The following is a 17,527-nucleotide window of genomic DNA, read 5'->3' as shown; positions in this document are numbered from 1 at the left end:
ACTTGTGGACACAGCAGGGGAAGGAAAGAGTAGGATAAAGGGAGAGCAGCACTAACACATATACACTGCCATACGTGAAACAGCTAGCGGGAGGCTGCTGTGTAACACGGGAGTTCAGCTCAGCGGCCCACAACGACCGAGAGGGGTGGGACGGAATATGGGAAGCAGGCTCAACGTGGAGGGGGTACATGTACACTTACAGTTGATTCATGTTGTTGTATAGCAGAAATTAACACAACACTGTCAAGCAATTATCTTCCAGTTAATTTTTTTTAATTTTAACAAAGTTGATAAGAAAACATCTTAAACCTTCTCAACGTAAGGAAAAAACATCTGCATCTGTATGGTAATGGATGTTAACTAGACTTATTGATGATCATTTTGCAACACATGCAAATACTGGGTCACTATATTGTATACCTGAAAGTTGAAAAAATCTTATATTCCTGAAATAAGCTCAACCTGGTTGGAAACATTACCTTTTTTGTATGTACACATATACATATAAATACACATATTGATACATGGCTGGATTCAGTTTACTAATTTTTTTTTTTTAGGATTTTTGCATCTCAGCATGGCATTTATTTACCAAAACTATCTACCAAAGCTGAGACTACACACACTTTATGACTCTAGTTTCACTAAGAAATGTGCATACACAAACATGTATATGAAAGACACTCATTAAGAATGTTCATAAGACCACTCATAAGAGCCAAAGCCTAGAAACAATCTAACATCACTACTACAATGGATATCCTTGTGAATGGAGTATTATCTGGCAATGAAAAAGAATGAACTAAACGTAACACAGATGAATCTTACAAACATAATACTGAGAAAAAAAAGCCACACACAAAAGAAACACTATGTATGAGTCAATTTAAAGTTCAAACACAAGCAAGATTAAATCTACCAAGAAACAAGTTAAAATATGGTGATCCTGGGGAAGGAATGACTGAGAAGGGACCACAGCAGAGGCTTCTGGAAGCAACCAAAATACTCTCAATCTTGATCTGGGTTCTAGTTACATTACTTACTCAGTCTATAAAAATTCATTAAGCTGAGCATTCAGAGCTGTGCACTTTTCTTAGCTTATAATAAAACATGACATAGGGGCTTTCCTAATGGTCCAGTGGTTAAGAATCCACCTTCCAATTCCGGGGACTCAGGTTCAATCCCTGGTCAGGGAACTAAGATCCCACATGCCACGGAGCATCTAAGCCCGCACACAGTAACAGAAGATCCTGTCTGCCACAACTAAGACCCAATACAGCCAATCAACCAATCAATGATGAAATAGACACCTAAAGATAAAAGTTCAATTTATGCACTGTACAATAAAAAATACTTGAGAAAACCATAAGATCCATCAATAGGAAAAGGTTTTGAGTAGCTGCTACCTGGCCTTTGACCCTTTACAGATGCCATGGCTGTACAGCAGTGCTCCAGCTCTACCCTAGGCTCTCATTGATTGTCCATGGAGGCCTACAGGCCACAGACAGGTCCAGTGATGGTGTAAAAGGGAAAACTGGAGAGACTGGGATGGGGAAGACAGATGAGCTCCATGCTAAGATAGTTTCTGTGATATAAAAAAGGCAAAGGGAGCTCTTCCACAAGAAATTACAGACTTGAGGTTTTTAGCAAGTAGTTATTCATCCTAAAAGTACACACCAATACTAGCCCAATTTTACAGATAAGGAACTGAAGTATGGAGTGGTTGAGTGACTTGTCCAAGGTTACAATGGTACAGCACTGAGATTTGAACTTGGATCAGCAGACTATAGAGCCTGTGCTCTTTATCACCACCTACCCTGCCTCCCCCAGAAAGCTCTTATCTTAATTATCTCATAGAGAAATATTTTCACCTTATAGTCTTTCTCCTACCATCATCTAAATCCCACGATGCTCCCAGTTTCTTGTGCATTAATTTCTTCTTAAAGAATGAGCCCCATCTTTCTTAAAGCAAAAGTTATCCACATGTGTGATAATAAGGGAAGGCAGATCTCAATGTCAATAAACTCACCATTAATATAAACAGTCTCTTATGCATGGACCTGAAAGGTGTTTTCAATTTTTCATTCTTATAAAAAAAGAAAAAAAATCAAAAAGACTATGCAGGACTTAGATCTATGCATCTGTGTACAACTATTTCCACAGAATAAATTCCTACAAGGCGACCTGCTAGAAGAAGGATCTGTACATTTTTTAAAGTGATATATATGGCCAAACTGCCCCAAAACTGCACCAATCTATACTTCTAGCAATAGTGTATAAAAATGCCTGTTACTCTCTATTCATCAGAATTGGGCATTATCATTCTACTTACCTTTTGCAAAACTAATTATTAAAAAGTTCTTACTGTTATTTGAATTTACATTTCTTCTAAAATAAAACTTAGTTTAACAGTTTCTCAAAAAGTTAGAACATAAACTTGTCATATAACCCTGTAATTCCATTCTTAGGAATCCACTCAAAAGAAATAAAAATACATGTCCACACAGAGAACTACACACAAATGCTCACAGCAGCATTATTCATAATGGCATAAAAGTGGAAACAACCCAAATGTCCATCAACTGATGACTGGATCAATGAAATGCAGGATATTCCTACATGGAATATAATCTAGCCATAAAAAAGAATGAAGAATGCCCTTGTGGTCCAGAGGTCAGGACTCCACGTCTTCATTGCCAAATGTGCAGGTTCAATCCCTGGTTGGTGAACTAAGATCCCTGCAAGCCATGTGGTGTGGCCAAAAAATAACAGTAATAATAATTTTTAAAAGAGGATGAAGTACTGATACACACTACAACATGCATGAGCATCAAAGAATACTGTAAGAAGTGAAAGAAGCCAGACCACTCATGAGTATGGGGTTTCTCTTTGGGGTTATCACCCCAAAGGGTGGGAGATGAAAAGATTCTGAAATTGATTGTAGTGATGACTGTACAACTCTGTGAATATACCTAAAAACTACTGGGGACTTCCCTGATGGTCCAGTGGTGAAGACTTCACCTTCCAATGCAGAGGGTCTGGGTTTGATCCCTGGTCAGGGTGCTAAGATCCCACATACCTCACAGACAAAAAATATCAAACATAAAACAGAAGCCATATTGTAACAAATTCAATAAAGACTTGTTCAAGTCAAATTCAAGATTACATATAGTATATATTTTATATATTTATATAGAGATGAATTAAAAAAAAATCCCAGAAGGATAGGGACTAAACTATAGCAATAGTTTGCTCTGGGTTGTTAACATTACAGGGTCATGGATATTTTTCATAAGAGGGAAAAAAAAAGATTTCATTGACCCCGTTGTTTATGGGCTTCCTTCTACTCAAGGTTGGTAGCGTATAATTTCTTTACAAGGAACATATATTACTGGTTTAATCACTTTAAAATTTTAAACAATGAATTTTGTAACACCTTCAAATCTATTAAATTAAGCCTTGACTCATGATATATATCATCAGTCTGATAAATTATGCCATTCTTTCATGCATTCTGGCCCTTTTTAAAAAAATTAAGTAGTAGTGATTATTCTAGTCACTAAAACCTCCCCAAATGAATGTCTCTCTGAAGCGACAACAGGACACTACAGAGTACAAACTGTTTTAACTGAAACATTCCCAGGCAGGACAAACACTACCGTTCAGGATAAAAGCGCCTGCCGCAGAAGCCGAGGACGGACTGGTCTGGCAGTGATCCCCAGGACTCCAGACCCAGGAGGCCTCCTCCTGCCTCTTCAGACACGGAAGCAACACTAACTAGCTTTCTGAAAGCAATGCCCATGAGAAAGCTAGTGTTTTGTAGCAAGAACATTGGGAAGTGAGAGATATACTGAGAAAGGTATTAGACCATCCGAAAATGCCCAGAAAGCTTTGGGGTAGAGCATTTAGCCACAAGGATAAACTACCAAAATCTAGAGGGAAAACAGCATACAAAGACTCAAAGAAAAGGGAAAAACATTCTTTACAAATCTTTTGTAGAATGCCCCTTCACAAAGAAAATTAATTTTGAAATATGGCAATTTTATTCTAGAGTAAGTAAAACACTTAAGCTGTATATATATTGCTCCTCTGTCCACTGGATTTTCAGGCAAGAATACTGGACTGGGTACCATTTCCTATTCCAGGGAATCTTCCCGACCCAGGGACTGAACCCACGACTCCTCTGTCTCCTGCACTATAGGTAGATTCTTTACTCACTAAGCCATATATATTGCTAACTAGTAACAAGTCTGTTTTTTGTTTTATTACTAATCATGTGCTGTGCTTAGTCACTCAGTTGTATCCAACTCTTCCCGATCCCATGGGCTATATCCCACTAGGCTCCTCTGTCCGTGGGGATTCTCCAGGCAAGAATACTGGAGTGGGTTGCCATGCCCTTCTCCAGGGGATCTTCCCAACCCAGGGAACGAACCCAGGTCTCTCACATTGCAGGTGAATTCTTTACTATCTGAATCACCAGGGAAGCCCAAGAATACTGGAATGGGTGAGTGAGTGAGTGAAGTCACTCAGTCGTGTCCAACTCTTTGTGACCCCATGGACTGTAGCCTACCAGGCCTCTCCCTCCATGGGATTTCCCAGTCAAGAATACTGGAGTGGGTAGCCTATCCCTTCTCCAGGAGAACTTCCTGACCCAGGAATCGAACTAGGGTTTCCTGCATAGCAAGCGGATTGTTTACCAGCTGGGCTATCAGGGAAGCCCATATGAAATGCAAAAATGTAAACAATACAGAAAACTATAAAGAGTATAAGTAAAGCTGCAATGGCAACTCTGGTTTTAAGTTTATGAAGCAATGGAGAATTCAAATTGGCTTTTCACAGTCTGCCCCATCCTCCCCTCTAGTCACTCACACCACAGCTCCATCAGCAATGCCCACCATCCAGTGGTGACTGTTATTAACATAATAATGCCAATATATCTAAAATGTAAACTGTAGGATTCTTGAGCTTAACTGTCTGCATTTAGTAGAAAGAGCATGGACTATAAATTAAACCAGTAAAGTGAGTACTCAATAAATGTAAAGAAATAAATGAAATGACTTGTGTCTTGCTCTCACTAACCCTAGGTTAATGTGTCTCTTTTTTTAAAATTTTTGAACACAATTTTTAAAGGGTACTGCATCTAAGTTACTGCAAAGTATGGGCAATATTCCCCATGTTGTTCAATGCATCCCTGAGCCTGTCCTACCCTCAACAGTTTGTACCTCTTCCTCCCTCACCTCTGTAGAGTGCCCCCCACCACTGGTAACTGCTAGTTTTGCTCTGTGAGTCTGCTCCTGCTTTGTTATATTCACTAGTTTGTTGTATTTTTTAGATTTCACATATAAGTGATATCACACAGTATCTGTCTTTGTCTTATTTCACTTTGCACAATATCCTCCAAGTCCATCCACATTGCTGAAAATGGCAAAATTTCATTCTTTTGTATGGCCGAATAGTATTTCACTGTACATACACACACACACACACACACACACACACACACTTATCTATTCATCTGTTGATGACACAAGTTGCCTCCATATCTTGGCAATTGTAAATAATGCTGCTAGAAACATCACACTGCATGTATGCTTGAATTAACGGGGTTTGGGGGTTTTTTTTTTTTGGATATATACCCAGGAGTTAGGTAAATGTGTTTTAACTTCTCTGGATTATATGTATGAAAGATATATTAATATATACACACAGAATATGTATGCATGAATTAATACATATGCACAGAAAAAATTCAGGAAAGGCACAGACTAAACCTTAAAACTGGTTCTTCTCTGGGTTACAGAAGTTCAGGGGCAGGGTCCTGTGATAAAAAATTAAAAAGAATGCGTGTGGCACTTCCCTGTTGGAATAGTAGATAAGAATCCACCTGCCAATACAAGGGACACAGGTTTGATCCTTGGTGTTGGAAGACTTCACATGCCGTGGAGCAACTAAGCCCACGAGCTACAACTACGGAGCCCGCACGCTGCAACTACTGAAGCCCGTTCACCTAGGGCCCGTGCTCTGCAATGAGAAGCCAAAACAATGAGAAGCCCGCGCACAGCAGTGAAGAGTGGCCCCTGCTCGCCTGCATGCATCCATGAAGGCCCACCACAGCCAAAAATAAACAAACAAAGCATGGATGTGAAGGTACTTATAGTATACTTCCAGGAGAGAAACTATAAAAAGACACACTCCTGCCCATGTGTGGTCCAGATATTTTCAGAGAAAAGAAAGACACAGTGTCCTCTCTGCTTACAGAATGTTCTCCTGCTGCTTTTTGATCTGGTAGTTATTATATCAAGTGTTTCTCCTATCCTGACCAATATCCAAGAATTAGAGGGAAATGAATAATAGTGAGTCATCCACTTACCCCCACAGACATTACATAGCAGCTTCTTCTCACTATTCAGATGAAGAGTAAGCAGAAAGCTATGAGTTGAAAAGAAGGGAGAACCTTGCTTCTGACCACGTAACTTTGAGATTCTCAAAGGTTTAACTGAAGTTAAAATATACATTTGAGTGGAAAAAATCTAAAGTTGGATGGAGAATATTAAAATGTGTATTGTTTAGGTTATGAAGACACACTTAGCATATTTTTATAACTTAAACAATACCATGTCTGTGAAAAGTGCTAAAAATATTTAGAAAGTTCCCATATCACCTTACTCACTTCCCTTAGCCCACCTCATGCCTAAAGACAGTGTTCATTATTAAGTTTCTAACAAATGCAACATCTCTCACTAAAATGCATTACACACACTTCTAACAGAGCAGAAAAATAATAGCATGAAACTACCAACAGCAGATTTCAGTATCTCCTAACTAAACAAATCTGAGCTCTGAACTCTAGTATGATTTACCGGATTTTTACAACATTAAATATTATTTTGTTAAAAACTTTAAAAAGACAAGCTAAAACTATCTCATGCTTTAAAAAGAAGGTTCATTTCATTAGATTATTTACATTCAGAAATTCTCCACTTCTATAAAAACACAAATTGCATTACAATATACAATGCATAGCCTCACGTACCTGTTTGGAATACAAGTTCTTTCCCTCCTACACCTGCTGCCTCCAAGTTAATAAATGCACGGACTAGGCTGGCCCAGGGGTGCTGGGTAATAAAACCATGACTGGCCTGAATGAGAAGAAAACAAATACTGGGTAAACAATCTAATATCACTGAAGTCTTTATGTTGCTTTTTTAAAAGATGGAACGTCTACGCTGATGAGGCAAAGAAAAAGGAAAAAAAAAGCACAATCATTTTTTTCAAAGGCAGGATCGAAAGACTTCCTCTGTTTCTGTCCCTCTGACTAACGGCCGTGTGCAGTTTGCTCAGTGGAAAGTCACTCGTCACAGAAGGCGGCCTCATTCCCACGAGTGAAGCCAAATAGCATCTTTAGTTAAGTGTGAGCCTGTGCAAAAGAAAGCACAAAACAAAAGAAGGCACTATTCCTATGGTTGGGCACTCATGACATATGCCTGCCTCAAAGCATCTCTGAAACTCTAGAAAACCTGAGGCAAACAATTACGCCATCAGAGAGCCCTTTAATGAATTAAACACTGACAAGATGATCTGTCCTGAGTTTTCAAAATTAAGCATGAATACATAAGTGGCTATCGATTTTTTTTAAAGTACTGCCTAGTACAGTATTTCTTTCACATGTCATTTTATACTACTCCATCAAAACCCATGGGTTAGCTATTATTATTATTCTCATTGTCACTATTACTCAAGCCTAGTCTTTAAAATAGTAAAAGCTCACTTGCAAGACGTTCTCCTCAGCACCATTAAAGAGAAATATCACCGCATGATGTAAGGCTTCTGAAGATGTCGACAAGACACGAAGGACTTCCAGCATCACTGAACAGCTAACTGCGTCATCGCTGGCACCTTTAAATCAGAAAAACAGATTTGCTTCTCAGATTTTAAAACCTTTATAGCACAAACCATCATGGCAAGAAAAGGAGTTTTCCTACCAAGGCAGCATCAGAACATCTGCAGTAGCACCGCTCTGGCATCATCAGGTAATAACTGCACCTGCCAGCAGTGACCTCCAGGAGGACAGGGATCTTTGGTTTGCTCACTGACTTACTCTCAGTAACTCCAACTGCGCCTGGTCCCACAGCGGTTGCTCAGTTAGTATTTGTTAACTAATCAACTAGAGGGGACCTAAAGCAATACTGAACACTGGCATTCTCATCACCAAAAGCAATTTAATTTATCCTTATTCATATCCTCTGTAGTATCTTCACTTCTGGTTTCCTATGTCATCTCCAACTGCCACCCACTCCTTTCCTGCTAGTTTTTCTGCCAAAAATCATAAAAGCTGCAGATCATTCCACATTTAGAGGGGTCAGTTTGGATAGTGTAGCATTATATTAAAAGTTTCTCCAAGGGGATCGTGTGATGGAAAAATATAAAGAAGACACCTAATAAGAAACAGGAAAGGGGGTTAATGACCAAAGTATTAATAATATCCCAGGTCTAAGAACTGATAAAACAGAGGACCTTATCAAATCACTTAACCTCTTGATTCAGAAACTTTAGGTATTAAACATGACTATAAAGGTGACTTTTGTACTTAGACACTTTTAAAAGTACCGTAAGAGGTAATTAAAGGAACTAACTGGATATTAGCTGATGTCGTTAGCATGCTCAGTCATGTCTGACTCTGTGTGACCCCATGGACTGTAAGCCTGCCAGGCTCCTCTATCCATGGGATTTTCCAGGCAAGAATATGGGAGTCGGTTGCCATTTCCTATTCCAATTTGCTGGTATCAAGGAATTACTACTGAGTTCTTTAGTGAGGTAATTCATGGTATTATAAGCATGTCAAAAAAAGAGTTCTTATCTTTCAATGATACAGCCCAAAATATCTACAGAGGAACTGATATACCTGAGATCTGCTTCAAAATAGTCAAGGGGAGGGGGTGGGGGAGTACAGAAAAAACAAGATTGAACTGTTGAAGCTGGGTGATAGGTACACTCAGGTTCATTAAACTATTCATTGTGTATACACTTGAAATTTTCCATAATGAAAAGTTTAAAGAATAATCAAAGTAAATAGGCACAGTAATAACCCAGGCAACAGCATTTCTGGGTTTACATGCTGGGAGGCAGGGTGCTACAGAGATTAGTGTAGGTTTTGGAGTAAGAAAGACATGGATGTCAATTCTAGCTCTGCCCCTTTTCTCCTTCCTGGACTGAAGGGCAAATTGACGACACCTACTCACAGATGTGCTGTGAGGATGACAAAGTAACGCAGAGTGTCTAGTATGCGTGATAGGCGTTCAGTGTCGGTTTTCCCTTCTTTTCTCTACACATTTATGGACTGCTCTGCAGCCAGCTAAAGTGTTTGTTCTGGTGCTATTAAATTCAAGACCTCATTCCTGCTTGAGAAGAAACTACCTGTTAGCTATACTTGTCTTAGTAGTGATTACTGGACTGTAATTTAATCAAAGTGAAACAAAGTAATAATTACCTCAATACTATCGAGCAGGAAATACAGGTAGCTATCAATAAAAAGTGCCATCTTTCAAGAACCAAATGAAATAAATGGTCTTTAACTTTGAGACTCTGAGTTACTTTAAAATAAAAAGCAGTAAAATTTTTCTTTATTCAAAAGAAGACAAATGGAAGTTGAAAGATATATATCTCTGTAGGGTGGATTAAAAGTTAAACTGTACTTTTATCATCTATTTTAATAGCTCTGGTGTCTGAGAACAAACCTAGAGAAGGGTCAGACATCTTTAAGAAAGAGAAGGAAAGTTAGAGGACAGTGTCAAAAGGGCTGTATCCTTAACCAACATCCCTTTCCATTTAGAATTATCATTGAAACTGAAGCCACCTCCAGAATAATAGCCTGGAACCGTGCAAACCCAAGAAGGTATTTAAGGCCTTTCTGTGGGTAACACTACTCCTAACTGATATCAGTTCCTAAGTTTCAGATCTCTTGCTGAGAAGCACTCTTAAAAAATACTCATGCTTCAATTTGTTCATCCACTAAAAAAATTTAGGTGATAGTCTATTTTATAAATGTCTTTAAAACCATCTTTAACAATTTATTAATGACAGAAATTTCCCTGAGATTGTTGGCATGGGTATCCTTATAAAATTTTAGTTAAAAATGGGTTCCAGTAACCAAATAATCCCATCCTTATGCCCAGACTCCATATATGATTTCTAACATTTAGCACTGTTTCTGACACTTGTAGACACAACTTTCTTACATAATGCTCTTAAATAACCATGGTGTTAATTTGTTCCTTCCTAGATTTTAAGCATCAAAACAGTAGGCAAAAGGTGATGCTTATTACCGGTTTGAACTGGACATAAAAGACAACTAATTTCCCCAACACAAAAGGTATTTTTGACTTTGTAAAAAAAACATGAGTGCATGCTGATTTTTGAAAAAGCATGTTACATTCTAAATGCAATTGGCAAGATTTCCCACTAAAGATATCCTAGTATAAAAAATTTTATCAAGCAGATAAATTTTATTTTAGACTTTGTATAACTCTGCATGTCTACATTGGGCCTGGTTTAAGTTTAAGCATTCTGGAAGAACTTAATATTAAATAAATACTAATAACAAAAAAAAGGATTTTTCATGCCAGTTGCTAGTCTACTGTTTCACTCATATTTAATCCTCACTTAATCCTCTAAGCAATGCCATTAAGAAAGTACTATTATCTCTCTATTTTTCTGATCAGAAACTGAGGAAAGAAGAGGTTAAGTAGTTTGCCAAATGGAACATTAACTACATCCTAATACTCTCCTTTCTTTCAAATACAGCTAAAAGAACCGACTAGCCAGGAAACCCAGGTCCAGGCCCTGTCTCAGATCAGTGGTAGTCAGCTAAGTGTATTCCTATGTCAAATGAGGGGACTGAACCAGATGCCATCTCACTGTAAAATGCTATTTTCTATTCTTCCCTATGTACATTCCCTAGCTACTGAAAACCTTTCTCTGAGGAATCTTGCTTTAAAAAACTGAAGTTGAATTTAGGAGATATTCATTCAACAAATATTTATTGTTTCAGGCCGTGTCCTAAACATCAAGTACTCTATTTTGGTAAACTATTTTCAGGGCAAGATTTATGGATTAATAATTAACGTGCTCTAAGAGTATGGCATCCCCGATGGATCAAAATTCTCACGTAACAGGTTGAAAGAAACTGCTAGGAGAATGAGTCTCCAATTACACGTCCCATAAAGGCCAAGACTGTTCCTTTATCCCACATTCCCAGAGCCTAGCACAACACCTAGCTGAGTAAACACTTGAAGGGGCAGAACCTAACTCCAGGACTCAAGAACACACACTGGTAACAATGATAAGGCTATTTCAGTCTGGTAGAAACACTCGATGCCCTGTAGCTGGGCGGCTGGCACTGTTTGAAAATTAAGTAAATAAAGCACTTGAGAGAATACTAAAAGGTAGAATCATAAACAAAATTATACTATTCTAATTATCCTGTCTTCCACCACAATGAAAAAAGGGTTTGTCTCAAAAAATGGTGTCCCACAATTACTCAAGCAGTTTGGAGTTAAACTTTGGAGGCTATGAGGACCTCAAAATGACAAAAAAACAGGCACATACCTGGTGAGTTCGCCACTGAGTCAAAATGACAGTTAGCCAGGACAGCATGCTGGGCTCCATCTCTGGGTTCCAGCTTTACCACAACATTGGTAATGTTGTCATAGTAGCTTGTAAACCCTCCCAAGAAGTCAATGCTAAAGGAGCCTGTGGGCCGTTGTACATCTACTGAAATCTTGTGAAGGCTGTTGCTTTGAGCTTCAATCAGTTTAATCTGTTCCAAAAGGTAATGTACTGTCAGAATTTCATTTTCTGGACTTCCTGTAGTCCTGGGGCCAATGGATGTTATATGTTCAAGATAATCCCTGGAAGCAACGAAAAGAAGCATGATGACAAGGCATGCTGGCTGAAAACTAACACTTTGAGCAACTTTCCCTCCACACTCTCCCTCCCCAAAAGACAAGTTCTTTGACATAAAACAAGTTCTTCTCACACAAAAAGGCTGCCTTTAATATTTCAGGTAACATGTGAAAATCACTTGCTGAGTTCCATCATTTTTTTTGCCTTTCATGAATTCATCCCTTCAGTTTTCTCCACCCACACCACTCCCAACTTCTCCCAGCACCCACAAAGAAACGATACAAGGACCAGGGAGTTTACTCAAAATGCGTAACTGCTGATGGCTAGATAGGACAGCATACAACTTTATTTTGTCATACTCTGGAGGGTTATTGACTCTGGGTTACTGATTCTAAGCAGCAGAAACCAAAGAGCAAAGACAATTTAGACAAGAGGTTAAATAAGCAAAGAACTTTTTATTTTGAAGAATGGACTCAGCCCTCCCAGTGTGCACATAGGGCCTAGTAACTTCAATTCAGGCTAAACCAACTCTACCCCTAAAACAAACAAAATTTTTTTTTGTCTTTTCACTGCATTCCAAATCAGTAAAAAAAAGGGGGCGGAGGTGTGTTTCAGGAAGCCTTTAAAAAAAAATAAGATTCCAGTGCTTTGTACTTAAAAGTTTTTTTTGAAACACAGTAGTTGTTGAAAACTCTGCAAGCATATGATTTTATGAGCTTTGGTTTTTACACTTAGGTTTTTACAAAACCTCTGACTTAACTCACGTTTTCTGGCACACTTAAACCAATGAGCAAAGTTTTAATTAAAACAAACAAAAAAACCTGACACGCCAAGAACAAGCTCCAGGAATCTCAGAACTTCTAAACCTGTAAAATTGTGAATGTGCCGTGTTCCAGAGAAAGCCTCCAGAGTGCTCAGATTTGAGACCTGTACCCTCAAAAACTTAGATCACTGCATTATTCCCTTCCGAACCCTCCCCGAAAACCTAACTGGGTTCACAAATTTCACAGCTTTTCGTTTGTATAGCAGGAGGGCGAGTAAAAAGTGTAAGTTGCTCTGAGAGATAGGGGACGACTAACAACCAAAAAGTGGCTGGAAAAGCCGACGTATTGCCCTGACCACCAGCAACACGAGCTTAAAGAGGGGACAATGCGAGCCCCGCGTCCCTTAAATTGTACCTCTAGAAGGGGGACACGCGAGGCCACCCTCACTCCACCCCACGTGCAGCCGGACAGGGCCGGCGAGCCCGGGCGGTCCCGCGGGGCGGGTACACCCAGGTGAGGTGCCCCGGGCCGAAAAGGAAAGCACCGGCCTGGTGGGAGGGGCAGTACCTGGCTTGGTGCGCGTCGAACTCTCCCTGGTGGCCAACAGCTGCCCCTCGGAGCACGAGCTGCCGCAGCGAGAGCTGCACAAGCGCCCGCAGCGCGAGCAGGTAGAGCGCTAGCCCCAGCGCGGCGCGCGCCTCAGACAGTCCGGTCCCCGTGCCCCGTCTCGCGCCGCCACCGCTCCCCTCCCCGCTCCGCTTCCGCGTCCTTGCGCCGCCGCCGCACGCGTCCGCCAGGGGCTCCGGCGCCAGGGCCTCCCTCTCCGGTTGCTGTGCGGCCGCCGGGCCGTCCCGGCGCTCCCCTCCGATGCGGTGCCGCCTCACGGCGCCAGACTCCGAAGCCCACTCCATGGCCATGAGAATCAGCAGCCAGTCCAACCGCCCCGGCCCGCTACAGCTCTGGGAGCCGCCGCGGCGGCCGCAGCGCCTCCTAGTGAGCGGACGGAAACTGCAGAGGGCCAAACTTCTTCTGATTGGCCGGTCCCGCGGCGCCGCGCCTCAGGTTCTTTGGGCAGATTGCCTGAGGCTCAGCGGCAGCGCCCAGAGCCAACTGAGTGTGATGGGTGTCCCTTCTTATGCAGGAGTTCCCTGCCTGGCATTGGGACGCAGAAAATAAATGGAAGATCAGATCAGATCAGTCGCTCAGTCGTGTCCGACTCTTTGCGACCCCATGAATCGCAGCACGCTAGGCCTCCCTGTCCATCACCAACTCCCGGAGTTCTCTCAGACTCACGTCCATCGAGTCAGTGATGCCATCCAGCCATCTCATCCTCTATCGTCCCCTTCTCCTCTTGCCCCCAATCCCTCCCAGCAGTAGAGTCTTTTCCAATGAGTCAACTCTTCGCATGAGGTGGCCAAAGTACTGGAGTTTCAGCTTTAGCATTCCTTCCAAAGAAATCCCAGGCTGATCTCCTTTAGAATGGACTGGTTGGCTCTCCTTGCAGTCCAAGGGACTCTCAAGAGTCTTCTCCAACACCACACTTCAAAAGCATCAATTCTTCAGCACCCAGCCTTCTTCACAGTCCAACTCAAACCTCCATACATGACCACAGGAAAAACCACAGCCTTGACTAGACGAACCTTTGTTGGCAAAGTAATGTCTCTGCTTTTCAATATGCTATCTAGGTTAGTCATAGCTTTCCTTCCAAGGAGTAAGCGTCCTTTAATTTCACGGCTGCAGTCACCATCTGTAGTGATTTTGGAGCCCAGAAAAATAAAGTCTGACACTGTTTCCACTGTTTCCCCATCTATTTCCCATGAAGTGATGGGCCCAGATGCCATGATCTTCGTTTTCTGAATGTTGAGCTTTAAGCCAACTTTTTCACTCTCCACTTTCACCTCCATCAAGAGGCTTTTGAGTTCCTCTTTACTTTCTGCCATAAGAGTGCTGTCATCTGCATATCTGAGGTTATTGATATTTCTCCCGGCAATCTTGACTCCAGCTTGTGCTTCCTCCAGTCCAGCGTTTCTCATGATGTACTCTGCATAGAAGTTAAATAAGCAGGGTGACAATATACAGCCTTGACGAACTCCTTTTCCTATTTGGAACCAGCCTGTTGTTCCATGTCCAGTTCTAACTGTTGCTTCCTGACCTGCATACAAATTTCTCAAGAGGCAGATCAGGTGGTCTGGTATTCCCATCTCTTTCAGAATTTTCCACAGTGTATTGTGATCCACACAGTCAAAGGCTTTGGCATAGTCAATAAAGCAGAAGTAGATGTGTTTCTGGAACTCTCTTGCTTTTTCCATGATCCAGCAGATGTTGCCAATTTGATCTCTGGTTCCTCTGCCTTTTCTAAAACCAGCTTGAACATCAGGAAGTTCACGGTTCACGTATTGCTGAAACCTGGCTTGGAGAATTTTGAGCATTACTTTACTAGCGTGTGAGATGAGTGCAATTGTGCGGTAGTTTGAGCATTCTTTGGCATTGCCTTTCTTTGGGATTGGAATGAAAACTGACCTTTTCCAGTCCTGTGGCCACTGCTGAGTTTTCCAAATGTGCTGGCATATTGAGTGCAGCACTTTCACAGCATCATCTTTCAGGATTTGGAATAGCTCAACTAGAATTCCATCACCTCCACTAGCTTTGTTCATAGTGATGCTTTCTAAGGCCCACTTGACTTCACATTCCAGGATGTCTGGCTCTAGGTCAGTGATCACACCATCGTGATTATCTGGGTCGTGAAGATCTTTTTTGTACAGTTCTTCTGTGTATTCTTGCCATCTCTTCCTAATATCTTCTGCTTCTGTTAGGTCCATACCATTTCTGTCCTTTATCGAGCCCATCTTTGCATGAAATGTTCCTTTGATATCTCTGATTTTCTTGAAGAGATCCCTAGTCTTTCCCATTCTGTTGTTTTCCTCTATTTCTTTGCATTGATCGCTGAAGAAGGCTTTCTTATCTCTTCTTGCTATTCTTTGGAACTCTGCATTCAGATGCTTATATCTTTCCTTTTCTCCTTTGCTTTTGGCTTCTCTTCTTTTCACAGCTATTTGTAAGGCCTCCCCAGACAGCCATTTTGCTTTTTTGCATTTCTTTTCCATGGGGATGGTCTTGATCCCTGTCTCCTATACAATGTCATGAACCTCATTCCATAGTTCATCAGGCACTCTATCTATCAGATCTAGGCCCTTAAATCTATTTCTCACTTCCACTGTATAATCATAAGGGATTTGATTTAGGTCATACCTGAATGGTCTAGTGGTTTTCCCTACTTTCTTCAATTTAAGTCTGAATTTGGCAATAAGGAGTTCATGGTCTGAGCCACAGTCAGCTCCTGGTCTTGTTTTTGCTGACTGTATAGAGCTTCTCCATCTTTGGCTGCAAAGAATATAATCAATCTGATTTCGGTGTTGACCATCTGGTGATGTCCATGTGTAGAGTCTTCTCTTGTGTTGTTCGAAGAGGGTGTTTGTTATGACCAGTGCATTTTCTTGGCAAAACTCTATTAGTCTTTGCCCTGCTTCATTCCGTATTCCAAGACCAAATTTGCCTGCTACTCCAGGTGTTTCTTGACTTCCTACTTTTGCATTCCAGTCCTCTATAATGAAAAGGACATCTTTTTTGGGTGTTAGTTCTAAAAGGTCTTGTAGGTCTTCATAGAACCGTTCAACTTCAGCTTCTTCAGTGTTACTGGTTGGGGCATAGACTTGGATTACTGTGATATTGAATGGTTTGCCTTGGAAACGAACAGAGATCATTCTGTCATTTTTGAGATTGCATCCAAGTATTGCATTTCGGACTCTTTGTTGACCATGATGGCCACTCCATTTCTTCTGAGGGATTCCTGCCTGCAGTAATAGATATAATGGTCATCTGAGTTAAATTCAGCCATTCCAGTCCATTTCAGTTCGCTGACTCCTAGAATGTCGACTTTCACTCTTGCCATCTCTTGTTTGACCACTTCCAATTTGCCTTGATTCATGGACCTGACATTCCAGGTTCCTATGCAATATTGCTCTTTACAGCATCGGACCTTGCTTCTATCACCAGTCACATCCACAGCTGGGTATTCTTTTTGCTTTGGCTCTGTTTCTTCATTCTTTCTGGAGTTATTTGTCCACTGATCTCCATAAACTTGGAAACGTGAGAAGAGAGACTGCTTTTAAAAGACCGCACGAGGGTCATCATTTATGCATCATGAAGGCAATGGCCCAGCTTGTGCAGGGAGCATTAGAACAGGCTCTGAAAAATAGTAGGCTCCTAGCCCTTCAGACTAGAAATAGGACTGCACAGAGGAGCCCTAGCCTCGTGCTTCCACGTACTGTGATCTAATCACAGATCATCATAACCATGTGAGGTAGACACTGACTCCATTTAACAGACTAAGAAAAATAATAGCTATTATTTCTCGAATACCTGCCATGAGCCAAGCACCGTGTTAAGTGCTTTAATACACTATCTCATTTGGTTCTCACAAGAATCCTGAAAAGAAGGTATTTTTATTCCCACTTAATAGCTGAGGAACTTACAGGTAACAGATGAAGGACTTAGATCTAATTTAGTCGGCTCCCAAAACAGCCTATTGCTTATAGCACTCTGGAAAGGAAGGTTTAGAAAAGGTATTCCTCCCTCCATGTTGCCCTGTGGGGGGATGAGCCTTGGTTTTAGAGTATATCCTAGTGAGCATCTAGTCTTCTTCCTGCATGCTGCTGCAAGGAGCCTGTCTGCTTCAAAGCTCCGCATCTCCAACATGGAGTTGCTGTGGTACCCTGTTAACCTAGAGACTGACTGGGAAGGTGCACTACCCGACTGGTCTGCTCCTGCCTACCACTTAGGCCCACTTGAGACCAGGGCACTCC

The 17,527-nt window shown here is 41.2% G+C and overlaps 1 protein-coding gene across 3 annotated transcripts in view; it reads right to left on the bottom strand.

The window, feature by feature from the left end:
* Positions 1-13,626, bottom strand: part of ERMP1 (endoplasmic reticulum metallopeptidase 1) — a 58,284-nt gene extending 44,658 nt beyond the window's left edge. For all 3 annotated transcript variants that reach the window (XM_024996124.2, XM_024996126.2, XM_024996125.2), the window contains exons 1-4: positions 13,233-13,626; positions 11,605-11,906; positions 7,769-7,896; positions 7,034-7,139 (exon numbers count right to left, since the gene is read on the bottom strand). In XM_024996124.2, the coding sequence (XP_024851892.1) occupies positions 7,034-7,139; positions 7,769-7,896; positions 11,605-11,906; positions 13,233-13,582 (886 nt within the window). In that variant the 5' untranslated portion in view covers positions 13,583-13,626. The remainder of the gene's footprint in view (positions 1-7,033; positions 7,140-7,768; positions 7,897-11,604; positions 11,907-13,232) is intronic.
* Between the last annotated feature and the right edge of the window lie 3,901 nt (positions 13,627-17,527).

Source organism: Bos taurus, chromosome 8, assembly GCF_002263795.3.
Source record: "Bos taurus isolate L1 Dominette 01449 registration number 42190680 breed Hereford chromosome 8, ARS-UCD2.0, whole genome shotgun sequence".
Taxonomy (NCBI): Eukaryota; Metazoa; Chordata; class Mammalia; order Artiodactyla; family Bovidae; genus Bos; species Bos taurus.
The sequence above is the reverse complement of the archived record's forward strand: the minus strand, read 5'-3'. Positions and strand labels throughout refer to the sequence as shown.